This window comes from Salvelinus alpinus, chromosome 24 (genome assembly GCF_045679555.1).
Source record: "Salvelinus alpinus chromosome 24, SLU_Salpinus.1, whole genome shotgun sequence".
Classification (NCBI taxonomy): domain Eukaryota; kingdom Metazoa; phylum Chordata; class Actinopteri; order Salmoniformes; family Salmonidae; genus Salvelinus; species Salvelinus alpinus.
The window spans coordinates 22,822,125-22,849,118 of record NC_092109.1 but is presented as its reverse complement, the minus strand read 5'-3'; the positions used below and the strand labels follow the sequence as shown (position 1 = coordinate 22,849,118).

The 26,994-nt window shown below is 45.2% G+C and overlaps 2 protein-coding genes across 3 annotated transcripts; both read right to left on the bottom strand.

Moving 5' to 3' along the window:
* Positions 1 to 1,262: 1,262 nt before the first annotated feature.
* On the bottom strand, positions 1,263 to 4,880 carry LOC139552332 (FAST kinase domain-containing protein 5, mitochondrial). 2 transcript variants are annotated; one of them, XM_071363958.1, is made up of 2 exons: positions 4,703 to 4,880; positions 1,263 to 4,236 (listed from the first exon to the last, which is right to left on the bottom strand). In XM_071363958.1, the coding sequence occupies exon 2, from the start codon at positions 4,222 to 4,224 to the stop codon at positions 1,795 to 1,797; it is 2,430 nt and encodes an 809-aa protein (XP_071220059.1). In that variant the 5' UTR covers positions 4,225 to 4,236; positions 4,703 to 4,880; the 3' UTR covers positions 1,263 to 1,794. The 2 variants fall into 2 exon arrangements, with proteins under 2 accessions (XP_071220059.1, XP_071220058.1); XM_071363957.1 differs by having other exon boundaries at positions 4,723 to 4,828.
* Positions 4,881 to 5,192: 312 nt separating this feature from the next.
* On the bottom strand, positions 5,193 to 26,994 carry LOC139552331 (leucine zipper putative tumor suppressor 3-like). The gene is made up of 7 exons (XM_071363956.1): positions 26,789 to 26,994; positions 13,051 to 13,842; positions 11,911 to 12,513; positions 10,897 to 11,025; positions 10,447 to 10,638; positions 9,821 to 10,051; positions 5,193 to 9,561 (listed from the first exon to the last, which is right to left on the bottom strand). Exons 2-7 carry the CDS (start codon positions 13,678 to 13,680, stop codon positions 8,713 to 8,715), a joined length of 2,634 nt encoding a protein of 877 aa, XP_071220057.1. The 5' UTR covers positions 13,681 to 13,842; positions 26,789 to 26,994; the 3' UTR covers positions 5,193 to 8,712.

Below are 26,994 nucleotides of genomic sequence, written 5' to 3'. Positions count from 1 at the left end.
CTTATCCTAGTGAGATTTACACGGGTATCAAAATGTCGAGGTGGTTTAAGCCTGCACGAAACACAGACCTTATTTGAAGTAGATCAAGACCTTCTCTATGGAAGACATGAACGGTAAAATAACGAAGGAACCCCTTTCAAGTTCAGCCGCAAGTTATTACAGGAATTATAACGCGTCGACTATTTCTCTCTAAACCATATACCTTTGACTAATCCGGAAACTATCACCTCGAAAACAAAACGTTTATTCCGTTCCGTATTTTATCTAACGGGTGGCATCCATGAGTGTAAATATTCCTGTTACATTGCACAACCTTCAATGTTATGTCATAATTACGTAAAATTCAGGCAAATTAGTTCGCAAAGAGCCAGGCGGCCCAAACTGTTGCATATACCCTGACTCTGCGTGCAATGAACGCAAGAGAAATTACAATTTCACCTGGTTAATATTGCCTGCTAACCTGGATTTCTTTTAGCTAAATATGCAGGTTTAAAAATATATACTTGTGTATTGATTTTAAGAAAGGCATTGATGTTTATGGTTAAGTACACATTGGAGCAATGACAGTCATTGATTGATTGTTTTTATAAGATAAGTTTAATGCTAGCTAGCAATTTACCTTAGCTTACTGCATTCGCAGCACAGGCAGGCTCCTCGTGGAGTGCAATGTAATCAGTGTTAGAGCATTGGACTAGTTAACTGTAAGGTTGCAAGATTGGATCCCCCGAGCTGACAAGGTTAAAAATCTAGGCCGTCATTGAAAATAAAAATGTGTTCTTAAGTGACTTGCCTAGTTAAATAAAGGTGTACATTTTTTAAAATAAAATTAGGCAAATCGGCGCCCAAAAATACCGATTTTCGATTGTTATGAAAACTTGAAATCGGCCTGAAAATAGATGTGCAGCAACGCTCCCCATCCAACCTGACAGAGCTTGAGAGGATCTGCAGAGAAGAATGGGAGAAACTCCACAAATACAGGTGTGCCAAGCTTACAGTGTCATACCCAAGAAGACTTGATGCTGTAATCGCTGCCAAAGGTGCTTCCACAAAGTACTGAGTATAGGGTCTGAATACTTCTGTAAATGTAATGTCTTTGGGCTATTGTTTGTAGATTGATGAGGGGGGAAAAACAATTTAATCAATTTGAGAATAAAGCTGTAACGTAACAAAATGTGAAAAAAGTCAAGGGGTCTGAATACTTTTCGAAGGAACTGTATATCGCCTACCACCCCGCGTTATGACACAGAAGATACTAAAAGGAGTTCTCTGAAGCGGTTTTTAATGGAATACTGCAAACATGTCAACAGTGAGGAAGTGATATGTACTGTACATTCAAAGTATTCATACATTACGGTCGCTTAATAGATCCTCTTTTACCATTTAGCTTAGGCCTAGCAACAAAAAAATTCCATCCCACACATGAAGAACATGCAGAAGTCATGTTTGGCTGCCGTTCAAAATCTTGCAGTCATAACATTTATTTTTGACACCTCTCACACTGATCAGGGGTGGCAGGCAGCCTAGTGGTTAGAGTGTTTGGCCAGTAACCGAAAGGTTGCTGGATCGAATCCCTGAGCTGACAAGGTAAAAATCTGACACATTATATTCAACAGCCTCTCAACAAGGATTGCCCATAAGCTTACAAAAAAAAAAAACACTGTCCTGGTAAGCCTTGGGCCTGGTTTCATTTCGGGTTCCTAGCCTCTACCACTTCAGTGTTCAGAGATCTAAAAGCACTGGATAGGTGTTAGCTAAAATGTTAATCTCCACCTAGCCCTTCAACATGTGAACACGTCAGTCAAGGGTGCCGTAAACCTTGCAGTGCATATAGGCCAGTTTCTCAGCGTGGGTTCGCCTCAGCAGAGGGAACCACTCACGGTAAGGCAGCTCCACCACTTGGTATCCAGTCAGCTTCAGCTGCCTCCTTTTCATGGCGTGCAGCCCCAGCAGCTGTGGAGAGCGGTAGCAGTAGTGGTTCCTGTTCGTCACCTGAATGGCCAGTCTGATGGGGGCTATGGAGGCTTTGTGGGAGTCCCTGGGGAGTGGGTCTGGGTTGTTATGTTTGGTCAGAGCCCCCACAAGCCCGTCCGTCAGGTCGACTCCCACACTGAACAGCCCCCCTCCCTCATCCGGCTCTGTCCTTCGGAGGGGCAGCTTAGAAGCTTGGGTTGGGGGAAGGGGGGTCTTTCTGCCATTGGTAAGTTGAGTCAAAAGGTCCTTGGTGAGAGTGACTCCTGTGTTGATCTTCTCCCAGCCCTGAGTAGAAGAGCCAGAAGAAGTGCTCCAATCCTGGGAGGAAATGGGGTATGTCTGCGCTGAGGTCACAGGTAGCGGCTGTCCGACAGGGTTCAAATGCACCTCCAGGTCGATGGAGCGGGTGTGAGGCAGGATCATTCGTTTGCTCACAAACTCCTCTCCACCCAGAAGGTCCCGTAACACGGCCTCTGCCTCCAGGACCTCAACCTTCTGACACACGTCCTTCTGGGCAAAGCGCCACAGAATCTCTGTTGTCTCCTCCCGCAGCTCTCTACTCAGCCGCGGGCCAGTCCAGTGAGGCAGCTCCAACGCCACCGTCCCATCCAGAGTGAACAAGTCTTTCTTCAGATCCTGCTGTTTGGACCTGGTGGCTAGGCTAACAAACTCGGGGCTCAAAGCTAACTCCACAAGGTCCTCAGGGAGCTGACAGATGAAAGCCAGGCCGAGGAGCCCTGTTAGGAGGTGCTCAGGATAGCGCTGGAACTCAGCCTCTCTCTGCCGGAGGGCCTCAATGAGGCTGGGGTAGAAGTTAGGGCACTGGCTGGGCAGGACACCTAGGGTCCCAAAGGCCCATATCAGCTTGCCTGAGTCTTTGCTCCGACAGTGTGGCGCTAACGACGGCAGGCGCTCAGCAACAGCCAGGAGGATGCGTTCGTTGCGGTAATGCAGGGACGAGCAGGCCAGTGCCACATGCATCAGCCCCTGGACGCCCATGCTGGGGGCGCGGCGAGGCACCTCATGCGCCATGACCTCAAGCCAAGCCCGATGGTCCAGGTAGCTAAAACGCAGCAGCTTCATCACGTTCACCATGGCAAAGTCACTCATCTCATACACAACCGAGTGGGCTCTGTCCACCAGCCGGTTCACCGCTCCTTCCGAGAGAGCTGTCTGGGACTTGAACAGGCCCAGGCACACAGCACCTACCTCCTCTGGCTCCAGCTGGTCCAGGTGACGCATCAGTATCTGCTCTAAGGGGTGAACTAGCTCTTTGGGGCAGTGCCTGCCCTCCCCCATCACATACAGAAGTTGGACTATCTCAGGGACACCTACCTGGCCTAAGTGCAGGCTGGCGCAGTCATACAGGCACTGCAGGTACTGAGGCACAGACCTCCCCAGGCAGCGCCACAGGTCTGCGGCCAACAGCAGCTGGTGGAGGCCCATCTCCCCGGCCCTGCGGCCCAGCTCAGCCTCATACAGCCCCAGCATGCTGTGAGTGGGGGGCAGGCCCAGCCAAACAAAAGACCTCAGCACCTTCAGTAGCTGGGAGTGACTGAAGTGACTCAGGTTTTCCACTGAGTAGCGGAGCAGCATGATGAAACGCGTGTCACCCCTCACTAAAGGTGTCTGGTCAGGGTGCAGGTGGCTAAGCTTGGTGAGGAAACCGGTTACGTCCACAGGGTCCATGCTGCCCTTCAGGACGGTCACTTTGTGCAGCAGGAAAAAGGCCTGCTTGGAATGGACTGGGGCAGGCCGCTGGGACAGGTCAAGGGTCATGGCTGAGTACTCTGGGCGGCATGTCTGGAAGGCACGGGGGTCGCCTTTGACGTCTGGGGTTAGGGGTTCTGTGCGGTAGGGGGGTGCCCTTTCTGCCTTAGCCCCAGTGCCTCTGTTGAAGGCCAGGTCCAGCAGAGTGTTCTTGGTGCTGGATAGGCGGCGTGAGGAGCTGACACTGTAGCGGTTACTCTGCTGCCTGAAGGCAGAGGTGACAGTGGACTGACACTGCTCCTCCATCTCCAACCTGCTCAGGGAGGCTCCAGGGTCATGCTGGGGCCGATAGTAAGAGGAGGGGTTGTACTGTAACCTGTAGCCCCCGGGAAGTACCCCTTCCTTCCTGTCCTCCTCATCGAGTCCCTCCGTTTCAGGTTCTCCATAAGCGTTGTGCAGATGCCGAGCCCTGAGGAACTGCCTGTGGAGGGCTAGGGAGAGATGGCGTAGCCTAGCCACATGGCATAATGATCCCGCAGACATCCACCTCAGAAGCTGAAAGGCAGAGAATATGCAGGAATGATTAGGTTGTTGGTTTAACTATATATATATATTGTTCCTAAAATGTACATGTGCATGCTGCCTCAATTCTATAGATGACATTTCTACTTCATCCACATTAACTAACAGAACAGCCTACACGAGGGCCATGTGGAATCTTGTTCATGATATAGCTAGCTAGCTGGGTTTACTATAGCTAACTAACGTTAGGATATTATTAGACATAATTGATAACGCAGGGTAAGCTATAACATTGGTGGCAAATAAGAACATAGCACAGAAGACTGGCGAGCTCTCCCCTGAAGTTCTCAGTAGCTAATGTTAGCTAACCAGGTAGCCACTTTGGAATGAGTTGCTAGCTAAAGTTAGCTAAGAATGCTAAATTGCATTAGCTAGCTAATTTATTCCACAATACTAGCCAGTTGCAGTTTGCCATATATACAAAACAAGGCAAACTCACCGATAATAGCAATATCTTACACAAGGAAAAATATATATCATTTTTTATGACATTTCAGAAACATCCGTCTGTAATGTCCCTGATGAGCTCCGACCTACGGCGATTTGCAGGTACAAACATAGTAGCGTCAGCGAAAGCGAACTCTTTGTCGAAGTAGCTGTGCACTAGACCGCTCTCCTAGTATATATTAAATGAATGCTGCAGATGTGGAAAGCAAGGTTTTCCTACTTATGCAGTTGCTCAAATGAATGTGAAATCATGCAATCAATCAATAAATTACATGATACTATCCTAATACTGAAATTGGCCGTAATTGGCCAACTGTATCCAATTATCCTAACTTGACAACGATTGGCCAACTGTATTTCTAATAAGAGATTAGAACTACTTCAACATGTTTAAAATTGAAAGTCAGATATTGAGTATTGAGCTTTATTCACAGTGAGCATGTGTGAACACCCTGTGGGCAAAAAAAAGGAGTAATTCAAGATGATTTAATCACATCTTTAATCATTAAATTCATATTTGCTAAGATATGTTTTCTTCAAGCCATTTTTCAGTAACACAAAATAAATACAAAAAGAAACTTGATAGCATTTTGTCTTTTAAGACATTACAAGAGTTGAAACACAAAAAAAATGAACATATTGGTTTTTGAACAATCGCTTTAGTTGTACTGTACCATGTAGTAGATCAAAATTAAAAAGATTTCATATATGTATATATTTATATATTTATATTGATAGTTTAAAAAATAAAAGCGGAAATGTCTGTCTCGTTAATTCATAATAATCCTCTTAAATTATTCACACGTAATAAGCTTGATATATTTGAATATATATGTACACATAATAAATAACAATAATATTTACATCCAAGTACACTGCCTTTCTGTTTCTACTAAGAACACAGCAGGACACAACAAAAGTACATAGCAGCAAATGTTGCCCCAAAACTGAGGGTGTGGGCCCTCCATCCCTCGCTCTACCTCTTTCTTTTCCTCTCTTTAACATTCATTCTTTCTTTAAGTCCTCACTTCTTTCACCCCTGACTTCAAAGTTATTCTCTAAATTGCCCAGACCCATGAAAAAATATATGTCAACATATACTGTACACACTAATGTTTAGAATAGTTTAATATATTGTAAAATGTCCCATATAGCCAAATATATTCTAGAGATCTATAAAGGTAGTATATATTGACATATACATTGTTTTTTCAAATAAGGGTGGGTCCTGTTCAAACAAGTACACCACACAAGTACACTCCATTATCTCAAAGAATCATTCCAAAAATGCATTACTCTTCCTATAAAGTCTGAATCTTACAGTTAGTATCTAACAGTTAGTATCTAACACCATCAAGTCTGCTGGCTCAGCTACCACCTGCTGCTAGTGATCTTAAATATACACTTTGCGCAGATAAGCAGCTTCATTGACCAACCTTTATGTTTAAGTAATCATTAATTAATCACTAACACACCCCTTTTTGTCACTTTAAGAAATATCAATGGAGACCAAAAGCATCTTAGAACGTCAACAAATTACAAGCTGCTTTTAGCTGTCGCCTACGTAGTTTCGAAACGAAGTAAAATGCTAAGAGGTTTGCAGCTGATTCGTCATCCTGGGATTGATTGAGCCATTTTGTGTCAGTTGTTGTCGCCACAAGGTGGCTGTCCTCAGTCACTGCAGCTACTGATAGCACAGAGGAATCTACATGTGCGGCATCACTGGAGATGGAGGAAACAAAGCCTTCTACACCCAGCAAATACAATGTGCTGTCAATCATTCACAGCTGCTGACCCATCAAAGCTTTGGAGATCCCCGATTGGTTTATACAACTGATCCTGTCATGCAATCCCGGCACTTAGCGTTCCGAAGCCTCATTTTCCCATCTCAACCAAGCACATTATTAAACGCCCCCCCCCCCCCCCCTTAACACAATGCAACACACTCCTGAAAAACACATCTCACATCCCTTAAAACAGCTTCTGTATCTTAACCTTTTGGTTTGTTTCCTTAGTGATTTGGTGTGGTGGTGTGTTCTTATAGCACCAATAAAGCCACAGGGTGAGGCTGTATGGATGGATCTCCCCCTGTTTACCTGAATCATATCTTGTTCCTAATGTTAACCATGTGAATTAAACAGAAGAACTGGCCCTGGCTAAGTTGTTAAGGGCATACAGTAACCACACATGCCCAACAGTCATGCCGCAAATCTGACACTTACACCAGTAGTATTCAATGTTGTTCTTCAAGACCCTTTATGTACAGAGGTTGATAAAGCTGTGTTTTACGCCATACAACACTCCTTCCGTGGCCTCCAACTGCTCTTAAATGCTAGTAAAACGAAATGCATGCTCTTCAACCGATCGCTACCCGCCCGCCCGACTAGCATCACTTCTACAAATACCTAGGTGTCTGGCTAGACTGTAAACTCTCCTTCCAGACTCACATTAAGCATCTCCAATCCAAAGTTAAATCTGGAATCGGCTTCCTATTTCGCAACAAAGCCTCCTTCACTCATGCTGCCAAACATACCCTCATAAAACTGACTATTCTACCGATCCTTGACTTCGGCGATGTCATTTACAAAATAGCCTCCAACACTCTACTCAGCAAATTGGATGCAGTCTATCACAGTGCCATCCGTTTTGTCACCAAAGCCCCATATACTACCCACCACTGCGACCTGTATGCTCTCGTTGGCTGGTCCTCGCTACATATTCGTCGCCAAACCCACTGGCTCCAGGTCATCTATAAGTCTTTGCTAGGTAAAGCTCCGCCTTATCTCAGCAACACCCACCCGTAGCATGCGCTCCAGCAGATATATTTCACTGGTCATCCCCAAAGCCAACACCCCCTTTGGCCGCCTTTCGTTCCAGTTCTCTGCTGCCAATGCCTGGAACGAATTGCAAAAATCACTGAAGTTGGAGACATATCTCCCTCACTAACTTTAAGCGTCAGCTGTCAGAGCAGCTTACCGATCGCTGCAGCTGTACACAGCCCATCTGTAAATAGCCCATCCAACCAACTACCTACCTCATCCCCATATTTGTTTTTCTGCTCTTCTGCATACCAGTATTTCTACTTGCACATCCTCATATACACATATATCACTCCAGTGTAAATTGCTAAATTGTAATTAGTTCGCCACTATTGGCCTATTTATTGCCTTACCTCCTTACTTAATTTTGCACGTACTGTATACATATTTTTCTATTGTGTTATTGACTGTACGTTTGTTTATTCCATGTGTAACTCGGTGTTGTTTTTGTCGCACTGCTTTGCTTTATCTTGGCCAGGAACTTGTTCTCAACTGGCCTACCTGGTTAAATAAAGGTGAAATTAATTATATATAAAAAAAAAAAGTCAAACTCTATATCATACATTCTCGGTCTTTACACTGTCAGTTATTGTGACAATTTAAAAATAGGCCCATACAGAATCTGCAGGGTAGTTTCCTTATCCCTACTTTTACAGTATTTGACAGCTGTAGTAGTACATGTTTAGTAGTAGTATTTGGCTTGATTTAAATTGATATTTTAAAATTTCACATCATTTCTAGAGACTGCCTTGAGGAGAATCTTTCTCCCACAGACTGTCTTCACTTTATAATATATTAATTTCATGCTAATGACAATGCAACAATAGCTTTTCCAATAGTGTGTTACTCTTGACCCCAATATTCACCCCAACCTAAATGTTCAGTGGATTGCCGATCAATAGAAGTAAAACCTGCATACAGGGTGGCTTGAAGAGCGTCTTTGAAAACCAGTGTAAACTGTTCTTTTCCTCCCCCTTTCCCAGTGGTCCTCCATGCCTCTCTCTGCCATCCATAGTGCAGTGCGTCCTAGGACCGCCCCGGTGTAGCAGTGAGTATAACTATTTAGGACTACAAAATGAATGCTATTGATATGTGATACTGTTTAATTATTGTAAGTGTGTATAAGCTGAATTGAACTGATCTGTAGTGTTCTGGAGGACTATGGATCTAGAGCACATAGAATCTAGATCTCTGTTGATTCTATCCTCTCCAGACGGGTGAGTACCGGCCAGGGAGGGGCCAGCTGGTGGAGGGCGGGAGGGAGCTTCTTGTCCTCAGCAAGGGGAGGTGGGGAGAGAGAGAGGGAGGGTAGGGGAGTGACGGGGGCAGGCAGGGGGATGGGGGACAGTGGGGGTGGTGAGGTGGGCGAGGGGGTGGTGTTGGTGGAGGTGAGCTTGGAGCCCAGCTGGCCCACGCGGAGCTCCAGGGCCTGGTTCTTCTGCAGGGTCTCCACATAGCTGAGCTGCAGCTGGGCCTGGTACTTGAGCACATGCTCCTTCTCGTCCATCCACACATGGCGCTCCTTCTTGAAGGTGAGTGCCTGTCGCTCACGCTGCTGTCGCTCCAGACGCAGCTCGCCTTGGAGGTGCTCCAGCTGCCGGCGCAGGTCCCCTGCCTCCTCCCACTGCTGGTGGGCCTCCTGGCGCTGCTGGTGGATTTCCTGCCGCAGTTGGGCCTCTTGACGCTGATGAGCTTCCTGACGCAAGTGAGCCTCCTGACGCTGGTGGGCTTCCTGACGCATGTGAGCCTCCTGGCGATGGTGGGCATCCTGGCACTGAACCTCATCGCTCTGCAAACTCAGTATGGCATCTGGGGGGGGTACGGGAGGTGGAGGCAGGGCCGGGTAGGAGAAGGCGTAGCCTTCAGGTGGGCTGTGTGGCGAGGGAAGCCCCACTCTGGTCCTGGATGCTTCCCTGCTCCCTCCACCACTAGCCTCGACAGCCATATCCCTCACACTGAGCTCACCCAGGGCCCGCTTCAGCCCTACCACCTCAGCCTCAAACATTCCCAGCTTGTCCCTCAGCTGAGAGACCTGGAGAGACACAGGGAGGAGAGGCCGGAGAGTCAATGAGGAGTTAAAGAGAGGAAGTGGGGGTTAATTCACTTAATGCGTGTCGTGTGAGAGAGAGTATTGTTTGTGTCTTTCAAAGTGTATTTGAATGCCTGTATCTGTACTGTATGCATGCGAGTGACTCAAGAGCTCAAAACGTGTGGTGCACAGACCAGAACAACCCTTCAAGTTGTAGTTAGTGTTTCAGGTCCGTCTCTGACTCTCCAGACCTCAACCCTACCTCGGTCAGCGTCTTCTGCAGCTCCCCCTCGCAGCGCTCCAGCTCCAGGCTCTTGGTGCTGTAGGAGTCCTTGAGGCCCAACATGGCCTCTTCCCAGTCCCTCAACTGGGCGTTGGCCTCCTTCAGCTGGCCCCGCAGGGCCACCATCTCCCCCGCCCGCTGGGTCACCTCCGCCTGGCTCTCCCTCAGCTGCTGCTTCAGCAGGGAGATCTCCCCTGCCTTCTGACACACCTGACAGGGAGGGGGAGGAGGGGGATGAAAGATATGGACATGGTTGAAATAGAGATCAACAAGCACCCATGTAAAGGGCATGAGTCTGTGTAATGGATGTGCACTTACAGTATAGGACAGCTACTGCTGCATTGTGTGCTAATGATCAAAAAGCATTTGCACAGAACAAATAGGACACATCTGACCATTGGTTTAGACAGTATTGCCCTTTTGTCATTTTTAGCATGGACATCTAGTATTTATTCTCAGTACTCCTTTTCACATTCTCACTCTCACTTGTCATGCCCCCTAAAGTTTACCTTCCTCCCAGTTAACTTGTAAACCTCACTCATCTCTCTAGTATCCCACACCCAGCCATACACACCACCCTCTTAACCCCGGGTTCCCTCTCTCACCTCCCATTTGGTCTCCTCCAGGCGTGGCAGGATGTCAGCCTGTTCCTTCCTGTAGTCCAGGCACTTCCTCTCCAGCTCCTCTCTCTGGGCCAGCAGCGCAGCCATCTCCTCGTGCAGGCGTCGCTTGTCCTGCGACAGACGGCTGATCTGGGCCTGCAAGGCACTCTGGGAGCGCTGGGCGCGACGCGTCACCTGGGTAGAAATACATTTGGTAGAATGGAGATTCCCGATCCAAATCAACATTCGACAATGAGTATACTGGAGGCGGCCATATTGAGTGTACTATTGAAATAAGGTAAGTGGGATATTTTATGCACAGAGTTTTACTAAACTACTCCTTAACGCTCATTCTTTGCCTTTCTCAGTGTTTGCCATGCAGCCATGGCAAATGCTATTGTGCTATTGGGAATAGCCTACGACCCCACAATCTATGAAATAAGGAGCCATTACCTGCTGCAGGCGTGAGGCATAATTCTGCCGCAGCTCGTCCATCTGGTGCTCCCATACGCGCTGCTTCTCCTCAAACACCTGGACGATGGCCGCCTCACTCTGGTCCAGGTTACGGCGCATGTGGAGCACCTGGGAGAGGAAGAAAGGAAGTAACTCATCTGTAATTCACATGTAGCTGCAGGAGGTGATGGGGAATTCACAAAATGGCTGCCATCCATCATCGAGGTTACTGCCCCACTAGTCTTTCATATTTCTTTGTACTTCTCATTTGCAATGTCAACGGATGCTGAATATTAATTGATTGATTTTTAGGTGTTCCACTATGTCTCCTTGCATTGTATTGTATGTGGGTAACACATCTTATTCACCATCTACCACCAAGGTGTACCATCCCACTATCACAGATCGCTACCTCCAAGCCCTCAGTACTTGAATAACTTGCACTACTATTTCAGACCAAAAACCTAATGTGTCTTACCTGCTTGACCGTCAGCTAATAAAAATACGGTTGTCCGCTTGGCGAGTTTAGGGCACACCTACCTGACCAGTTTATCAACTCACCCAACCAGTTTCCCAGCGGTTTCAGTTTCAAGTTTTATTTGTCACATGCACAAGTACTGTGAAATGCTTAACTTTCAAGCCCTTCCCAACAGTGCAGTATTCAATATCAAAATAGTATAACAGATAAATAATTAAAAAAATAAAACAGGAACGTGTAAGCTATGTACGGGTTATTCTTAAGCCATAGACAGTATTAGGTCAACAGTAAGATCACTAGTACAGTTACCTATGCCCTCTATGGGTCATGCAAACTCCTCAAATTTCAAATAACAATTTCTTGTGATTATATAAAATAACTGCATTCACTGTCCTATAGTTGTGATAATTTGCACTACTGGCACTATTTGTTTGTTGCTTTCTTCTACAATATAATCTATTAAATCTCCTCCTGCACCCCCCAGTAGTATCCATTCTTTCTTCTCCCTTTTCCTCTCTCCCTCTGTCTCTACTCACCTCTTGCTCTCTCTCCCATAGCCGATCCTCCAGGTCCTGGATGACGCCATCGGAGGAGGGCGAGGGGCGGAGGGACGGGGGGGCGTCACTCAGGTGGCTGAGCCTCTGATAGGACGAGGAGCTCTTCCCAGAGGAGGAGCGACCACTATCCGAGGTGCTCAGTCCGTTCTGGTATCCACCATTACCGCTAACGCCACCAGACTTGTCCAACTTCTCCAGGGCCCCTGTGGTCCCCAGGCGGTTTATGTGGCTGGTGGAGGCGCTCAGGGGCCCAAGGACAGGCGGGGGCCCGTAGCCTGAGCTGGAGCCAGCGTAGGTGGGCAGGCTGGTTAGAGAGTTCCTCCCTGAGTCGGAGAGGCTCCCCTGACCTCCACCCCTGCTGCCACCACCTCCCCCGCCTCTGGTACCTCCACCCCGGCTGCCAGAGCTGTCTGTGTCTCTGAGGGGTCCTGGTACACTGGGACCCCCACCACCTCCAGCCCCTCCTCCAGCGCTGCGGCCCTCTCCTCCGGTCTGGGGGGGGCACACCAGATTCTGCATGGAATGGAAGCTCTTGGGCACTACAGGCTTGAAGGCAGAGGGGCGGACCAATCCATCGTTGCTCTGGATGGGGGAGGATGGAAAATGGCATTGGTGGTGAAATATAAAGCTAGGATTGTATAACATACATTATCTGACAATTAGGTTGACAGAGATTATGAATATGCTGCTATATGTGTAATTAATTAAGCAGCAAGCATACTGACGCTAAATGTGAATTTCAAATGGGGATTAAGAGCATTTACTGTGGTTTTTTAATGTACCGGTACACAAATTATATGCAGATATACAAAAAACAAATGTCCAGTATGAGAGACCTTTTCAGAAATCTAACAAAGAACAGTAACAGCTAAGTAAAGGCTAATGCTATTAGAATGCATGGAGGAGTTGACGGGAGAGGAGAAATAACTCAGGCAGCTAGGTAACAAAGTACATTATATCAATTTATGACAGCTTTTTATTGCCTGCATCCTAACTCATGTATACACATTCCTGTACAAATACATAAACACACACTTTCAACATGCACCCTCATACTCAACTTACAGCCTGTATTTGGACACACAGAGAAAGAGAAAGAGAGAGAGAGCGAGGACTCACCTGAACCTTCTCCAGCTTCCCAGAGATGGGGAGGATGTTGGGGGGGTTGTTATGGTTATCCAGTTTGGCTGCGCTGGCCCCCGCCTCCTTGTACTGAGCTAGTTGTTGGCTACTGTTTCGATCATTGTTCAGCGAGACCTCGTTGTTCCCGCAAATGTCCAAACTCACTGCCCCTCTCGGCACTTCTCGCCCCCCATCACGCCCATCCCTCTGGTCCCGCCCATCACGCCGCCCGCCTCCATTCAAAAACACTGCATTGGACACCTGCCTTTCACTGTTACCCACCGCTGCCGCTGCTCGGTTCCCATTGGAAACGCCCCTATTGCCATTGGAGACTTGTCTGTTTCCATTGCTATGGGCGGGGGGCCTCTCTCGCTCTGCTCTCTCGCAGAGCGGCGGAGGACGCTCGCTGCCGTAGTAAGAAGAAGAGTGCTCCACCGTGGCAAAGCTTCGTTCGTCAGCCGTAGTCCCCTTAGCATGGGTCAGGGGTGGAGGTTGCTGAGAGGACCTCTCGATGCTGTAACTCCTATCTTCCAAGCCCCTGCCCCTGTGGGTGGAAGTGGAGGGGGGTGGTGGGGGGGCACGAGGCAGGCTGTTCTGCTGGGTGGTGCGGGTGCCCACGCTCCGCATGGCGATCTCCTGCTGCTATTGCTGCTGGTCAGAGGTGGTGGTCGAGGAGAATACCCCGCTGGCCACAATTCCCATGCCCTGGGGGCGCCCCCCCTCACTCATCCCCCCGCGCTCCACACGTGCCATGATGGAGGGCAGGGAGGCAGCACCAGCCGACACACACTGCAGGACACACAGAGACATCGAGAGGAGAGGGAGAAGGTAAAGAGACACACAAACTGTAAGTACACACACACACACGTGCCCACACACAAACACACACTATACGTAACAGAAGGAGGAGGATGAAGAAGTCCTCCAACTGCGATATCTGAGACCATCAGTGCTCGACTTGGGCAGGAGCTGAGTATCGGCACCTCAAATGTTCTACTGCTTGAGCTCCTGTTCCTCTTATAGAATATTAGCTCAAAAGTATTGTGGAGCTCTTGCACCTAAAATGTAAACAGTAAATGTAAACAGTACGGCACCAAATGAGTACCGGCACCTACAGTGCCTTCAGAAAGTATTCATACTCCTTGACTTATTCCACATTTTGTTGTGTTACAGCCTGAATTCAAAATTGATAAAAATTGTTAATTTATTCTCACCCATCTACACACAATACCCCACAATGACAAAGTGAAAAAAAATTGCTTATAATTATTATTATTATTAATTTTTTTACATTTATTTAAATTGACATACAGAAATATCTAATTTCAGAAGTAGTCACACCCCTTTCTTGGACATTACATGTTAGAATCACCTTTGGCAGAGCTTTGCACACCTGGATTGTACAGTATTTGCCCATTATTATTTTCAGAATTCTTCAAGCTCTGTCAAATTGGTTCTTGATCATTGCTAGACAATCATTTTCAAGTCTTGCAATAGATATTCAAGCAGATTTAAGTCAAAACTGTAACTCGGCCACCCAGGAACATTCACTGTCTTCTTGATAAGCAACTCCAGTGTGTCCTTCTGCCTTCTGTTTTAGGTTATTGTGCTGCTGAAAGGTGAATACATCTCCCAGTGTCTGGTGGAAAGCAGACTGAAACAGGATTTTCTCTAGGATTTTGCCTGTGCTTAGCTCCAATGCGTTTCTTTTTTTTATCCTGAAAAACTTCCCAGTCCTTAACAATTACAAGCATACCCATAACATGATACAGCCACCACTATGCTTGAAAATATGGAGAGTGGTACTCAGCAATTGGATTTGCTCAAAACATAACACTTTGTATTCAGGACATTGCAGTATTACTTTAGTGCCCTGTTGCAAACATGATGCATGTTTTTGGAATTCTTCCTTCTTTTCACTCTGTCAATTAGATTAGTATTGTGGAGTTTTCTCCTATCAATCAATCAATCAAGTTTATTTTATATAGCCCTTCGTACATCAGCTAATATCTCGAAGTGCTGTACAGAAACCCAGCCTAAAACCCCAAACAGCAAGCAATGCAGGTGTAGAAGCACAGCTATTAAACTCTAGAACGGTTTTAAAGTCCCCATTGGCCTCATGGTGAAATCCCTGAGCAGTTGCCTTCCTTTCTGTCAACCAAGTTAGAAAAGACGCATGTATCTTTGTAGTGACTGGGTGTATTCATAAACCATCCAAAGTGTAATTAATAACTTCACCATGCTCAAAGGGATATTCAGTGTCTGTTTTTTAAATGTTTACTCATCTACCAATAGGTGCCCTTCTTTGCAAAGCATTGGAAAACCTTCCTGGTCTTTGTGGTTGAATGTCTTTGAAATCTACTGCTTGACTGAATGACCTTACAGACAAATGTATGTGTGGGGTACAAAGATGAGGTAGACATTCGAAAATCATGTTAAACACTATTATTGCACACAGAATGAGTCCATGCAACTGATGGTGACTTATTAAGCACATTTTTACTCCGGAATTTATTTAGGCTTGCCACAACAAAGGTTGAATACCTATTGACAAGAAATTTCAGCTTTTCATTTTTAATAAATGTGTAATTTATTTTTAAACGAGGCACACAATGGTTTCAGACGGCAGTCTATCTCCGCTCTCCCAAAGAGACAGTGACATATTTTTTAGTTCGGTGTGGCGACAGAGCGGCGTTTGAACCAGGGCTAAGGTTACTATTGAGACCACAAACTGACACCAAAAAAATTGTGGTTAATTAAATACTACACACAAACACAAGGAAGAGAGTTAAGGGGTTGACATACTGTACAGTAGACACACACTTCACTAAATAAAATAAAACAACTTTTTACTCCACACATTTTCTCTGACACCCAAAAGTATGTTACATTTTGAATGCTTAGGACAGGGAAATGATCCAATTCACTTATCAAGATAACATCCCTGGTCATCCTTACTGACTCGAATATGGCAGACTCACTATACACACATGCTTCGATTGTAAATTATGTCTGAGTGTTGGGGTGTACCCCTGGCTATCCGTAAAAAAAAAAAAAAAAAGGAAATGGTGCAGTCTGAATTTGCTTAATATAAGGAATTTGAAATGATATATACTTTTAATGTTGATATTTAAGTATTTTAGCAATTACATTTACTTTTGATACTTACAGTACATTCGGAAAGTATTCAGACCCATTGACTTTTTCCACATTTCGTTACATTACAGCATTGTTCTAAAATGCATTAAATTAAATGTTTTCCTCAATCTACACACAATACCCCATAATGAGAAAGTGAAAACAGGTTTAGAAATTTTTGCAAATTTATTAAAAATCTAAACAGAAATAACTTATTTACATAAGTATTTCAGACCCTTCTCTATGAGACTCGAAATTGAGCTCAGGTGCATCCTGTTTCCATTGATCATCCTTCTACAGCTTGATTGGAGTCCACCTGTGCTAAATTCAATTGATTGGATATGATTTGGAAAGGTCCACACCTGTCTATATAAGGTCGCACAGTTGATAGTGCATGTCAGAGCAAAAACCAAGCAATGAGGTTTAAGGAATTGTCCGTAGAGGTCCGAGACAGGATTGTGTCGAGGCATAGATCTGGGGAAGGGTACCAAAACATTTATGCAGCATTGAAGGTCCCCAAGAACACAGTGGCCTCCATCATTCTTAAATGGAAGAATTTTGGGAGCACCAAGACTCTTCCTAGAACTGGACGCCCGGCCAAACTGAGCAATTTGGGGAGAATGGTCTTGGTCAGGGAGGTACTCAAGAACCCGATGGTCACTCTGACAGAGCTCCTCTGTGGAGATGGGAGAACCTTCCAGAAGGACAATCATCTCTGCAGCACTCCACCAATCAGGCCTTTATGGTAGAGTGGACCAGACGGAAGCCACTCCTCAGTAAAAGGCACATGACAGCCACTTGGAGTTTGCCAAAAGGCACCTAAAGACTCTCAGACCATGAGAAACAAGATTCTCTAGTCTGATGAAACCAAGATTGAACTCTTTGGCCTGAATGCCAAGCATCACATCTGGAGGAAACCTGACACCATCCCTATGGTGAAGCATGGTGGTGGCAGCATCATGCTGTGGGGATGATTTTCAGCAGCAGGGACTGGGAGACTAGTCAGGATCGATGGAAAGATGAACGGACTAAAGTACAGAGAGATCCTTGATAAAAACCTGCTCCAGAGTGCTCAGAACCTCAGACCGGGGTGAAGGTTCACCTTCCAACAGGACAACAACCCGAAGCACACAGCCAAGACAACGTAGGAGTGGCTTCGGGACAAGTCTCTGAATGTCCTTGAGTGGCCCAGCCAGAGCCCGGACTTGAACACAATCTACCATCTCTGGAGAGACCTGAAAATAGCTGTGCAGCGATGCTCCCTATTAGAGGTCGACCGATTATGATTTTTCAACACTGATACCGATACCGATTATTGGAGGACCAAAAAAAGCCGATGCCGATTAATCGGCCCATTTAAAAAAATGTAATTGTAATAATGACAATTACAACAATACTGAATGAACACTTTTCTTTTACCTTAATATAATACATCAATAAAATCAATTTAGCCTCAAATAAATAATGAAACATGTTCAATTTGGTTTAAATAATGCAAAAACAAAGTGTTGGAGAAGAAAGTAAAAGTGCAATATGTGCCATGTAAGAAAGCTAACGTTTAAGTTCTTTGCTCAGAACATGAGAACATATGAATGAGAAATTAACAGGCACCGCATCGATTATATGCAACGCAGGACACGCTAGATAAACTAGTAATATCAACCATGTGTAGTTAACTAGTGATTATGTTAAGATTAATTGTTTTTTATAAGATAAGTTTAAATGCTAGCTAGCAACTTACCTTGGCTTCTTGCTGCCCTCGCGTAACAGGTAGTCAGCCTGCCATGCAGGCTCCTCGTGGAGTGCAATGTAAGTGCAATGTAAGGCAGGTGGTTAGAGCATTGGACTAGTAACCGGAAGGTTGCAAAAACGAATCCCCAAGCTGACAAGTTAAAAATCTGTCGTTCTGCCCCTGAACAAGGCAGTTAACCCACCGTTCCTAGGCCTTCATTGAAAATAAGAATGTGTTCTTAACTGACTTGCCTAGTTAAATAATGGTGTAAAAAAAAATATATATATATATTTTTTTTAATCGGCCAAATCGTTGTCCAAAAATACCGATTTCCGATTGTTATGAAAACTTGAAATCGGCCCTAATTAATCGGCCATTCCGATTAATCGGTCGACCTCTACTCCCTATCCAACCTGTCAAAGCTTGCGAGGATCTGCAGAGAAGAATGGGAGAAACCCCCTAAATACAGGTGTGCCAAGCTTGTAGCGTCATACCAAAGAAAACTCGAGGCTGCAATCGCTTCCAAAGGTGCTTCAACAAAGTGGTCTGAATACTTATGTAAATGTGATATTTCAGTGTTTTTCTTAATACATTTGCAAAAATGTCTAAAAACCTGTTTTTGCTTTGTCATTATGGAGTATTGTGTGTAGATTGATGAGAATTCGTTTTTTTATAAATACATTTTAGAATAAGGCTGTATCATAACAAAATCTGGAAAAAGTCAAGGGGTCTAAATAGTTTCCGAATGCACTGTACATGTATATGAAGTACATTGAATATTATCCCAAAAATTATGTAAAGGCTAACAATAAAGGACAATTTGCAGTATCAATTTCAGCAGGAATTTCCCCTTATACAGTTGCACCTTATTCCAAATCATATGAAAATTCATATTCAAATGTGTTTTTTCAGTTGAGAAAATTGTTTATGCAATACAAATGAAAGCACATCTCATATAACTCTAAAAACTGTTGACATTAAAGTGGAACTGACATTTCAGCAACATGAAATCTTTAAAAAATCTGTTCATATACATATACCTTTTTTGCATTTGCAGACAAGCGAGCACTTAGATATGGTCATTTTCACTTTTTCATAAGTTCATAGAATGTTTTGGAATTTAGTGTAAGGCATTTGTGAAAATTCTATATTAATATAGTGGGAAAGCAGCCTTGCGTTTGGACAATTAATACACACTGCAGCAAATAAAACCTAATAAAAACAACTGTCTTGTCCAGGACCAGCGTCTACGCAGAACGGTGCGCCATAGCCAATCAGAGTTACAGTAGGCCTATATGCAAATAAGCCATTTGCCACACAGGCTTGCCATCATTCACTTTGAACTGGACTGTGTGTTAATAGGCAGCAGCATCAGCGCGACATTAGATAATTAAAACGCATTCACCAAAAGCCACAAAACACACCTGAATGGATTTTTGTAAATATGTAAAAACCATGGGAGCCCTCTTACATTTGTGTATTTTACAGCCCTATTGATCAAACAACCATGAAAAGGTAAGCTCTCTCTCACTCAGTTGCCTATGCACATCATCAACAATAACAAGATCAACAACTAATTTAATGGTAGTCAGAGCGAGATTAGCTCAAATCTAACAACGGAATATTAGATAAACCCTCTCAAATTTGTTAAGCTAGCTGGCTACAAAATTGCACTGAGAAACAGAAAAGTAACCTGCTCGTCCTTCTGCAATTTGCCTGCCAGTGCATGCTTGTCCCAACCTACGTTTTAACAACTGAATGGGAACCTGCCTGCCTTCCTGCCCATTTGATCGATGCCAAATGCATTTGATTGACGACTAAGAGATATGCTAACTGTGGATAACAGTTGTTCAATTTCAGCATAGCTAGCTAAGCGATATACATTTTTTGCTAGCTAACCATATGACACATGGATCTCTAGCTGTAGCCACTGAAAAACGATATGAGGGGGAAAAAGTCAGTCACTCACCCACTCCTCCAATGACATGCCATCCTTCCAGCAGCTAGCTAGCTAAAGTTAGGCTCTATGTTTATAGCTCACTAAATAAATAGCTACCTACATAAATAGATACGCTAGTTCAGGGGTGTCAAACTCAATCAGTGCACGGGCCATATAGAAAAAACAACACATTTTCAGGCCAGACATAGCCTATTTGTTTTTACAAAGAAACATGCAACTGCAACCCAAACTGGCTATGGTTTTATTTTGATAAAATATGGCCCATAGCTGTATGTACATAGCTGTATAGTATAGTATTTTAACATTAAAACAAAAGAAGAGATAAATAATATTTGTCCAGCCTTTGCTGCTAAACTTGCAGATGGGCATAATAGGCTGCGACCCTAACCAAAAAGTATTCATGGAATTTTGAGTCAAATTGAAACATTTTTTTTTTTTTTTAAACCTCTTATTAAGTTGGTTTTGAAGCATAGACTGGGAATTGTATATTTTTGACTGATACTACGATTGGCTGTTTGTTTAATATCTGCAAAGTAGTTAATGCTGTCAGTTTAACTTTAAAGGGTTAACAAGTAGCCTAGCTCATCAATAGGATTTATTTGAGTTAATACACGATTACTACTTGATTAGTGTTTCAATCAAAATATTAACTACATTCCACATCTACATGAACAGATTATATATTCAGGATTTGCAATTGAGGTACAATCATAGAAGGAAAGCTTACTGTGCTCACTGCTCACACAATCTTCTTGTGTTGTTCGTTTCACACCCTATCTCACACTATTTGTTGATGTTAGCAGAGCAGGTTTTTTGCACACCTGGTACATTTGCATGTTAACCTATGCCTTCTGTCTTATACACACACGCAAACCGATAAAACACACACACACAAATGCAAACAAATATTCTGTCCCTGAACCACACCCACAGGGAACACCATCTGTTCCAGAGGAACTTCCGGCGCCGAAAAGAGATGGCCGCCTCGCTTCGCGTTCCTTGGAAAATATGCAGTATTTTGTTCTTTTATGTGTTATTTCTTACATCGGTACCCCAGGTAATCTTAGGTTTCATTACATACAGTCGGGAGGAACTACTGAATATACGATTAACGTCAACTCATCATCGTTCCTACCAGGAATATGACTTTCCCGAAACGGATCCAGTGTTTTGCCTTCCACCCAATACAATGGATCTGATCCCAGCCGGCGACCCTGTGCGACGCCGAAAAAGGGGCAAACGAGGCGGTCTCGTGGTCAGGCTTCGGAGACGGGCACATCGCGCTCCACTCCCTAGCATACTACTCGCCAATGTCCAGTCTCTTGACAATAAGGTTGATGAAATCCGAGCACGGGTAGCATTCCAGAGAGACATCAGGGATTGCAACGTGCTCTGCTTCACGGAAACATGGCTAACTCAAGGGACGCTAACGGAGTCGGTGCAGCCAGCTGGTTTCTTCATGCATCGCGCCGACAGAAACAAACATCTTTCCGGTAAGAAGAGGGGCGGGGGGGTATGCCTTATGATTAACGAGAAGTGGTGTGATCATCATAACAACACACAGGAACTCAAGTCATTCTGTTCACCTGATCTAGAACTCCTCACAATCAAATGTCGACCGCATTATCTACCAAGGGAATTCTCTTCAATCATAATCACAGCCGTATATATTCCCCCCCAAGCAGACACATCGATGGCCCTGAACGAACTTTATCTGACTCTTTGTAAACTGGAAACCACACACCCTGAGGCTGCATTCATCGTAGCTGGGGATTTTAACAAGGCTAATCTAAAAACAAAACTCCCTAAATTCTATCAGCATATCGATTGTGCTACCAGGGCTGGAAAAACCCTAGATCATTGTTATACTAATTTCCGCGACGCATATAAGGCCCTCCCCCGCCCCCCTTTCGGAAAAGCTGACCACGACTCCATTTTGTTGATTCCAGCCTACAAACAGAAACTCAAACAACAAGCTCCCGCGCTCAGGTCTGTTCAACGCTGGTCCGACCAATCTGAATCCACGCTTCAAGACTGCTTCGATCACGCGGATTGGAATATGTTCCGCATCGCGTCCAACAACAATATTGACGAATATGCTGATTCGGTGAGCGAGTTCATTAGGAAGTGCATTGACGATGTCGTACCCACAGCAACGATTAAAACATTCCCAAACCAGAAACCGTGGATTGACGGCAGCATTCGCGTGAAACTGAAAGCGCGAACCACTGCTTTTAACCAGGGCAAGGTGACCGGAAGCATGACCGAATACAAACAGTGTAGCTATTCTCTCCGCAAGGCAATCAAACAGGCTAAGTCCCAGTACAGAGACAAAATCGAGTCGCAATTCAACAGCTCAGACACAAGAGGTATGTGGCAGGGTCTACAGTCAATCACGGATTACAAAAAGAAAACCAGCCCCGTCGCGGACCAGGATGTCTTGCTCCCAGACAGGCTAAACAACTTTTTTGCCCGCTTTGAGGACAATACAGTGCCACTGACACGGCCCCCTACCAAAACCTGCGGGCTCTCCTTCACTGCAGCCGAGGTGAGTAAAACATTTAAACGTGTTAACCCTCGCAAGGCTGCAGGCCCAGACGGCATTCCCAGCCGCGTCCTCAGAGCATGCGCAGACCAGCTGGCTGGTGTGTTTACGGACATATTCAATCAATCCTTATCCCAGTCTGCTGTTCCCACATGCTTCAAGAGGGCCACCATTGTTCCTGTTCCCAAGAAAGCTAAGGTAACTGAGCTAAACGACTACCGCCCCGTAGCACTCACTTCCGTCATCATGAAGTGCTTTGAGAGACTAGTCAAGGACCATATCACCTCCACCCTACCGGACACCCTAGACCCACTCCAATTTGCTTACCGACCCAATAGGTCCACAGACGACGCAATCGCAACCACACTGCACACTGCCCTAACCCATCTGGACAAGAGGAATACCCATGTGAGAATGCTGTTCATCGATTACAGCTCAGCATTCAACACCATAGTACCCTCCAAACTCGTCATCAAGCTCGAGACCCTGGGTCTCGACCCCGCCCTGTGCAACTGGGTCCTGGACTTCCTGACGGGCCGCCCCCAGGTGGTGAGGGTAGGTAACAACATCTCCACCCCGCTGATCCTCAACACTGGGGCCCCACAAGGGTGCGTTCTGAGCCCTCTCCTGTACTCCCTGTTCACCCACGACTGCGTGGCCATGCACGCCTCCAACTCAATCATCAAGTTTGCGGATGACACTACAGTGGTAGGCTTGATTACCAACAACGACGAGACGGCCTACAGGGAGGAGGTGAGGGCCCTCGGAGTGTGGTGTCAGGAAAATAACCTCACACTCAACGTCAACAAAACAAAGGAGATGATTGTGGACTTCAGGAAACAGCAGAGGGAGCACCCCCCTATCCACATCGACGGGTCAGTAGTGGAGAAGGTGGAAAGTTTTAAGTTCCTCGGTGTACACATCACGGACAAACTGAATTGGTCCACCCACACAGACAGCGTTGTGAAGAAGGCGCAGCAGCGCCTCTTCAACCTCAGGAGGCTGAAGAAATTCGGCTTGTCACCAAAAGCACTCACAAACTTCTACAGATGCACAATCGAGAGCATCCTGTCGGGCTGTATCACCGCCTGGTACGGCAACTGCTCCGCCCACAACCGTAAGGCTCTCCAGAGGGTAGTGAGGTCTGCAGAACGCATCACCGGGGGCAAACTACCTGCCCTCCAGGACACCTACACCACCCGATGTCACAGGAAGGCCATAAAGATCATCAAGGACAACAACCACCCAAGCCACTGCCTGTTCACCCCGCTATCATCCAGAAGGCGAGGTCAGTACAGGTGCATCAAAGCAGGGACCGAGAGACTGAAAAACAGCTTCTATCTCAAGGCCATCAGACTGTTAAACAGCCACCACTAACATTTAGCGGCCGCTGCCAACATACTGACTCAACTCCAGCCACTTTAAAAATGGGAATTGATGGAAATTATGTAAAAATGTACCACTAGCCACTTTAAACAATGCCACTTAATATAATGTTTACATACCCTACATTACCCATCTCATATGTATATACTGTACTCTATATCATCTACTGCATCTTGCCATCTTTATGTAATACATGTACCACTAGCCACTTTAAACTATGCCACTTTATGTTTACATACCCTACAGTACTCATCTCATATGTATATACCGTACTCTATACCATCTACTGCATCTGCCATGCCGTTCTGTACCACCACTCATTCATATATCTTTATGTACATATTCTTTATCCCTTTACACTTGTGTGTGTGTGTAAGGTAGTAGTTGTGGAATTGTTAGGTTAGATTACTTGTTGGTTATTACTGCATTGTCGGAACTAGAAGCACAAGCATTTCGCTACACTCGCATTAACATCTGCTAACCATGTGTATGTGACTAATAAAATTTGATTTGATTTGATTACTCAACTATCACTGATTGAACATTGACCTAAAGGTAATATCTGGATTTATAGTGCATTGTACCAAGTGTAGCCTATACTAGTCCTATCAGGGCAAAGATGCAGCCAAACCATTGAGTGAATTCTCTCTCTCCATTGTCTCTTCATGCCTGAAGACACACATACACACACATGCAAACAAATGAAAATACTCACACCGAGACAAGTTCTTCCCCCTGCGCCAATGATAATGACAACAAAAAAATATTTATCAACTGTCTGACTATTAGAAGGTGATTGACTCCGCTGACGCCAGGTCAGCGGAGTCAATCACCACCTTCCGGAGACACCTGAAACCCCACCTCTTTAAGGAATACCTAGGATAGGATAAAGTAATCCTTCTAATCCCCCCCCCCCCCCCCCTTAAAAGAGTTGGATGCACTATTGTAAAGTGGTTGTTCCACTGGATATCATAAGGTGAATGCACCAATTTGTAAGTCGCTCTGGATAAGAGCGTCTGCTAAATGACTTAAATGTAAATGTAGAAGGAAAAACATGGGAGTCAATCATCAATACTTCATTGAGAATAAGGTAATGCAAAGTATTTGTGCATATAAAGCGAGTACATCATGTCTGTGTATGCATCACTGAGTGCAATAAGGAATACACACTATTATCATCATTATTCCGCTGTCCCCTGAACCACAGACAGAGAACACTATCTGATTACTCAACTATCACTGATTGAACATTGACCTAAAGGTAATATCTGGATTTATAGTGCATTGTACCAAGTGTAGCCTATACTAGTCCTATCAGGGCAAAGATGCAGCCAAACCATTGAGTGAATTCTCTCTCTCCATTGTCTCGTCATGCCTGAATCCAAGACCGTGCACATGAATCTACTATGCTACTTTGCTATAGTAAGGTAAGAATTAACATTCCATCTCAGGTAGGACATGGGAACAGAACCGAATGTGAAAGGGATAGTACTGAATCCTTAGGATAAGGTGCTGTTCAAAACTAGATAGGGTGCGTTACTGCCTCAGGGCCAGTAGAGGGACCTGTTCCAGTGTTGGCTGAGCTGTGGCACGTGCCTACACTCCTCACTGCCACAGTTACACACTCCTAGGCATTACATCATCGGCTCCATACAGAGAGAGCACGCACGCACACACACACACAGGCAAGCACTCTTTCTGGTGTGCCCTCATTCACACACTTACACACTCCTCGAATCTCTCAAAAAGGTAATTCTTCTCAATCTCTTGTCCTGTGCTGAAATGCAGTATGAGGTATTTAGTAGGTGTACACACACCAGCAATATTGTCCATACATAGACCCCTATATACACACAACTCAAATGCAAACAAACTGCCCCCCAAATAAAGTGACCACTGTTCCCACTACACACACACACTTCACTCAAGGCCTCATATAAGCTAGGTCTAGAAGACCTCCAGAGCAGTAACACTGGGCACAGAGGTAAACACTACACAGTAGAATATATTCAATAGGCCTATTTTATCAGAGCTCCCTTGCCATTATCATCAAATTACTGTCCATATACCTACAACTGATATATTAGCCCACACTTTTAGTTCACACACATATACATACATATATATATACTTATAATATGCTTAATAACATGTCAATAACACAGTATTTGCTACATCTGTTTGGTAGTGATGTAGGCCTAATAAATCAGCCTATTGCCTATGCAAGCTATTCAAGTGTATTCCTGTTAAGTGCCAAGGTAGGTCTAAATTCTACTGTAGGACATTTGCTCTTGGTCTGTGAATTTATGCTCTTAGTATATAAAAAATGATCTTCATTATTTTTGCAGTAGCTAAAACAACCTCCGTCAACCCTTTCACCGCACAGATGTGCACAGGCAGGGTGACTGTCAGCTGACGCGGCGATGCTAGAGCACAATGGAGAAACATCACTCGTTTCTCCATACCAGCGAAAAAGCCCTAACCCAGCAACGAAGGGCGAGAAGAACGAGATAATTAACATGATCTACCCATTTCCCCCTGCATTTCTTTCCGTTCACGAATTAGGCCTGCATAATGTGCGTGTGGGTCAAGGAAATATCTCTCCCCCCGTGGGGGAAGCGGAGGGTCGTGCTCGAGTGAGCGTCGTAAGCTACAACCCGCGCGCACAACCGCTCGCTTTTGCCACATTCCCATCTCGCCGTCTTTACTTTCACTCCAATAAGCAATATGAACAAGAACGGTATCCCTCTCCCTCATCGCTCTGCCACAACAACATTTGAATCACCCAAATCCTTCTCCCCGTCAGCGTGCAACATGTAAAGCGGCAGGATAATGGATTGGCAATGCAGTGAATGGCGATAAAAATAGAAAAACGCAGGTGTCGATGTGTGCCGCGCTGCGTCGCCTACTAGGTGCGCGTATTTCTCTGTGGAAATGATGGAGTGCTCCGCTCCAACAGCAGCTCCACACTTACTATTAGCGGCAGGCGCAGCACTGTTCCTCGGCACTGTTCCACCCCGATTCGAGGTTCGCAGATAGCGACGGTGGAGTGGGGGTATAGTCTAGGCCTACTCGTGTGGCTCTGGTCGGGGAAGGCTGCAGCCGCTGGTACCCGTAGCAAAGATCGGGTGATTGAGGCATAGAGAGGATGCGTGCATCAGCTGTGTCACACACCCACCT

Bases quoted from the DNA above. Each gene is read 5' to 3' on its own strand.
- LOC139552332 (XM_071363957.1), bottom strand. From the start codon at position 4,743: ATGATATATATTTTTCCTTGT. The intron at 4,237-4,722 runs GTAAGATATTGC...TCTGCCTTTCAG, and splicing joins TGATATATATTTTTCCTTGT to CTTCTGAGGTGGATGTCTGC.
- LOC139552331 (XM_071363956.1), bottom strand. From the start codon at position 13,680: ATGCGGAGCGTGGGCACCCGCACCACCCAGCAGAACAGCCTGCCTCGT. The intron at 10,052-10,446 runs GTGAGAGAGGGA...CCTCCCTGTCAG, and splicing joins TGGAGGAGACCAAATGGGAG to GTGTGTCAGAAGGCAGGGGA. The intron at 9,562-9,820 runs GTAGGGTTGAGG...GTGTCTCTCCAG, and splicing joins TGCAGAAGACGCTGACCGAG to GTCTCTCAGCTGAGGGACAA.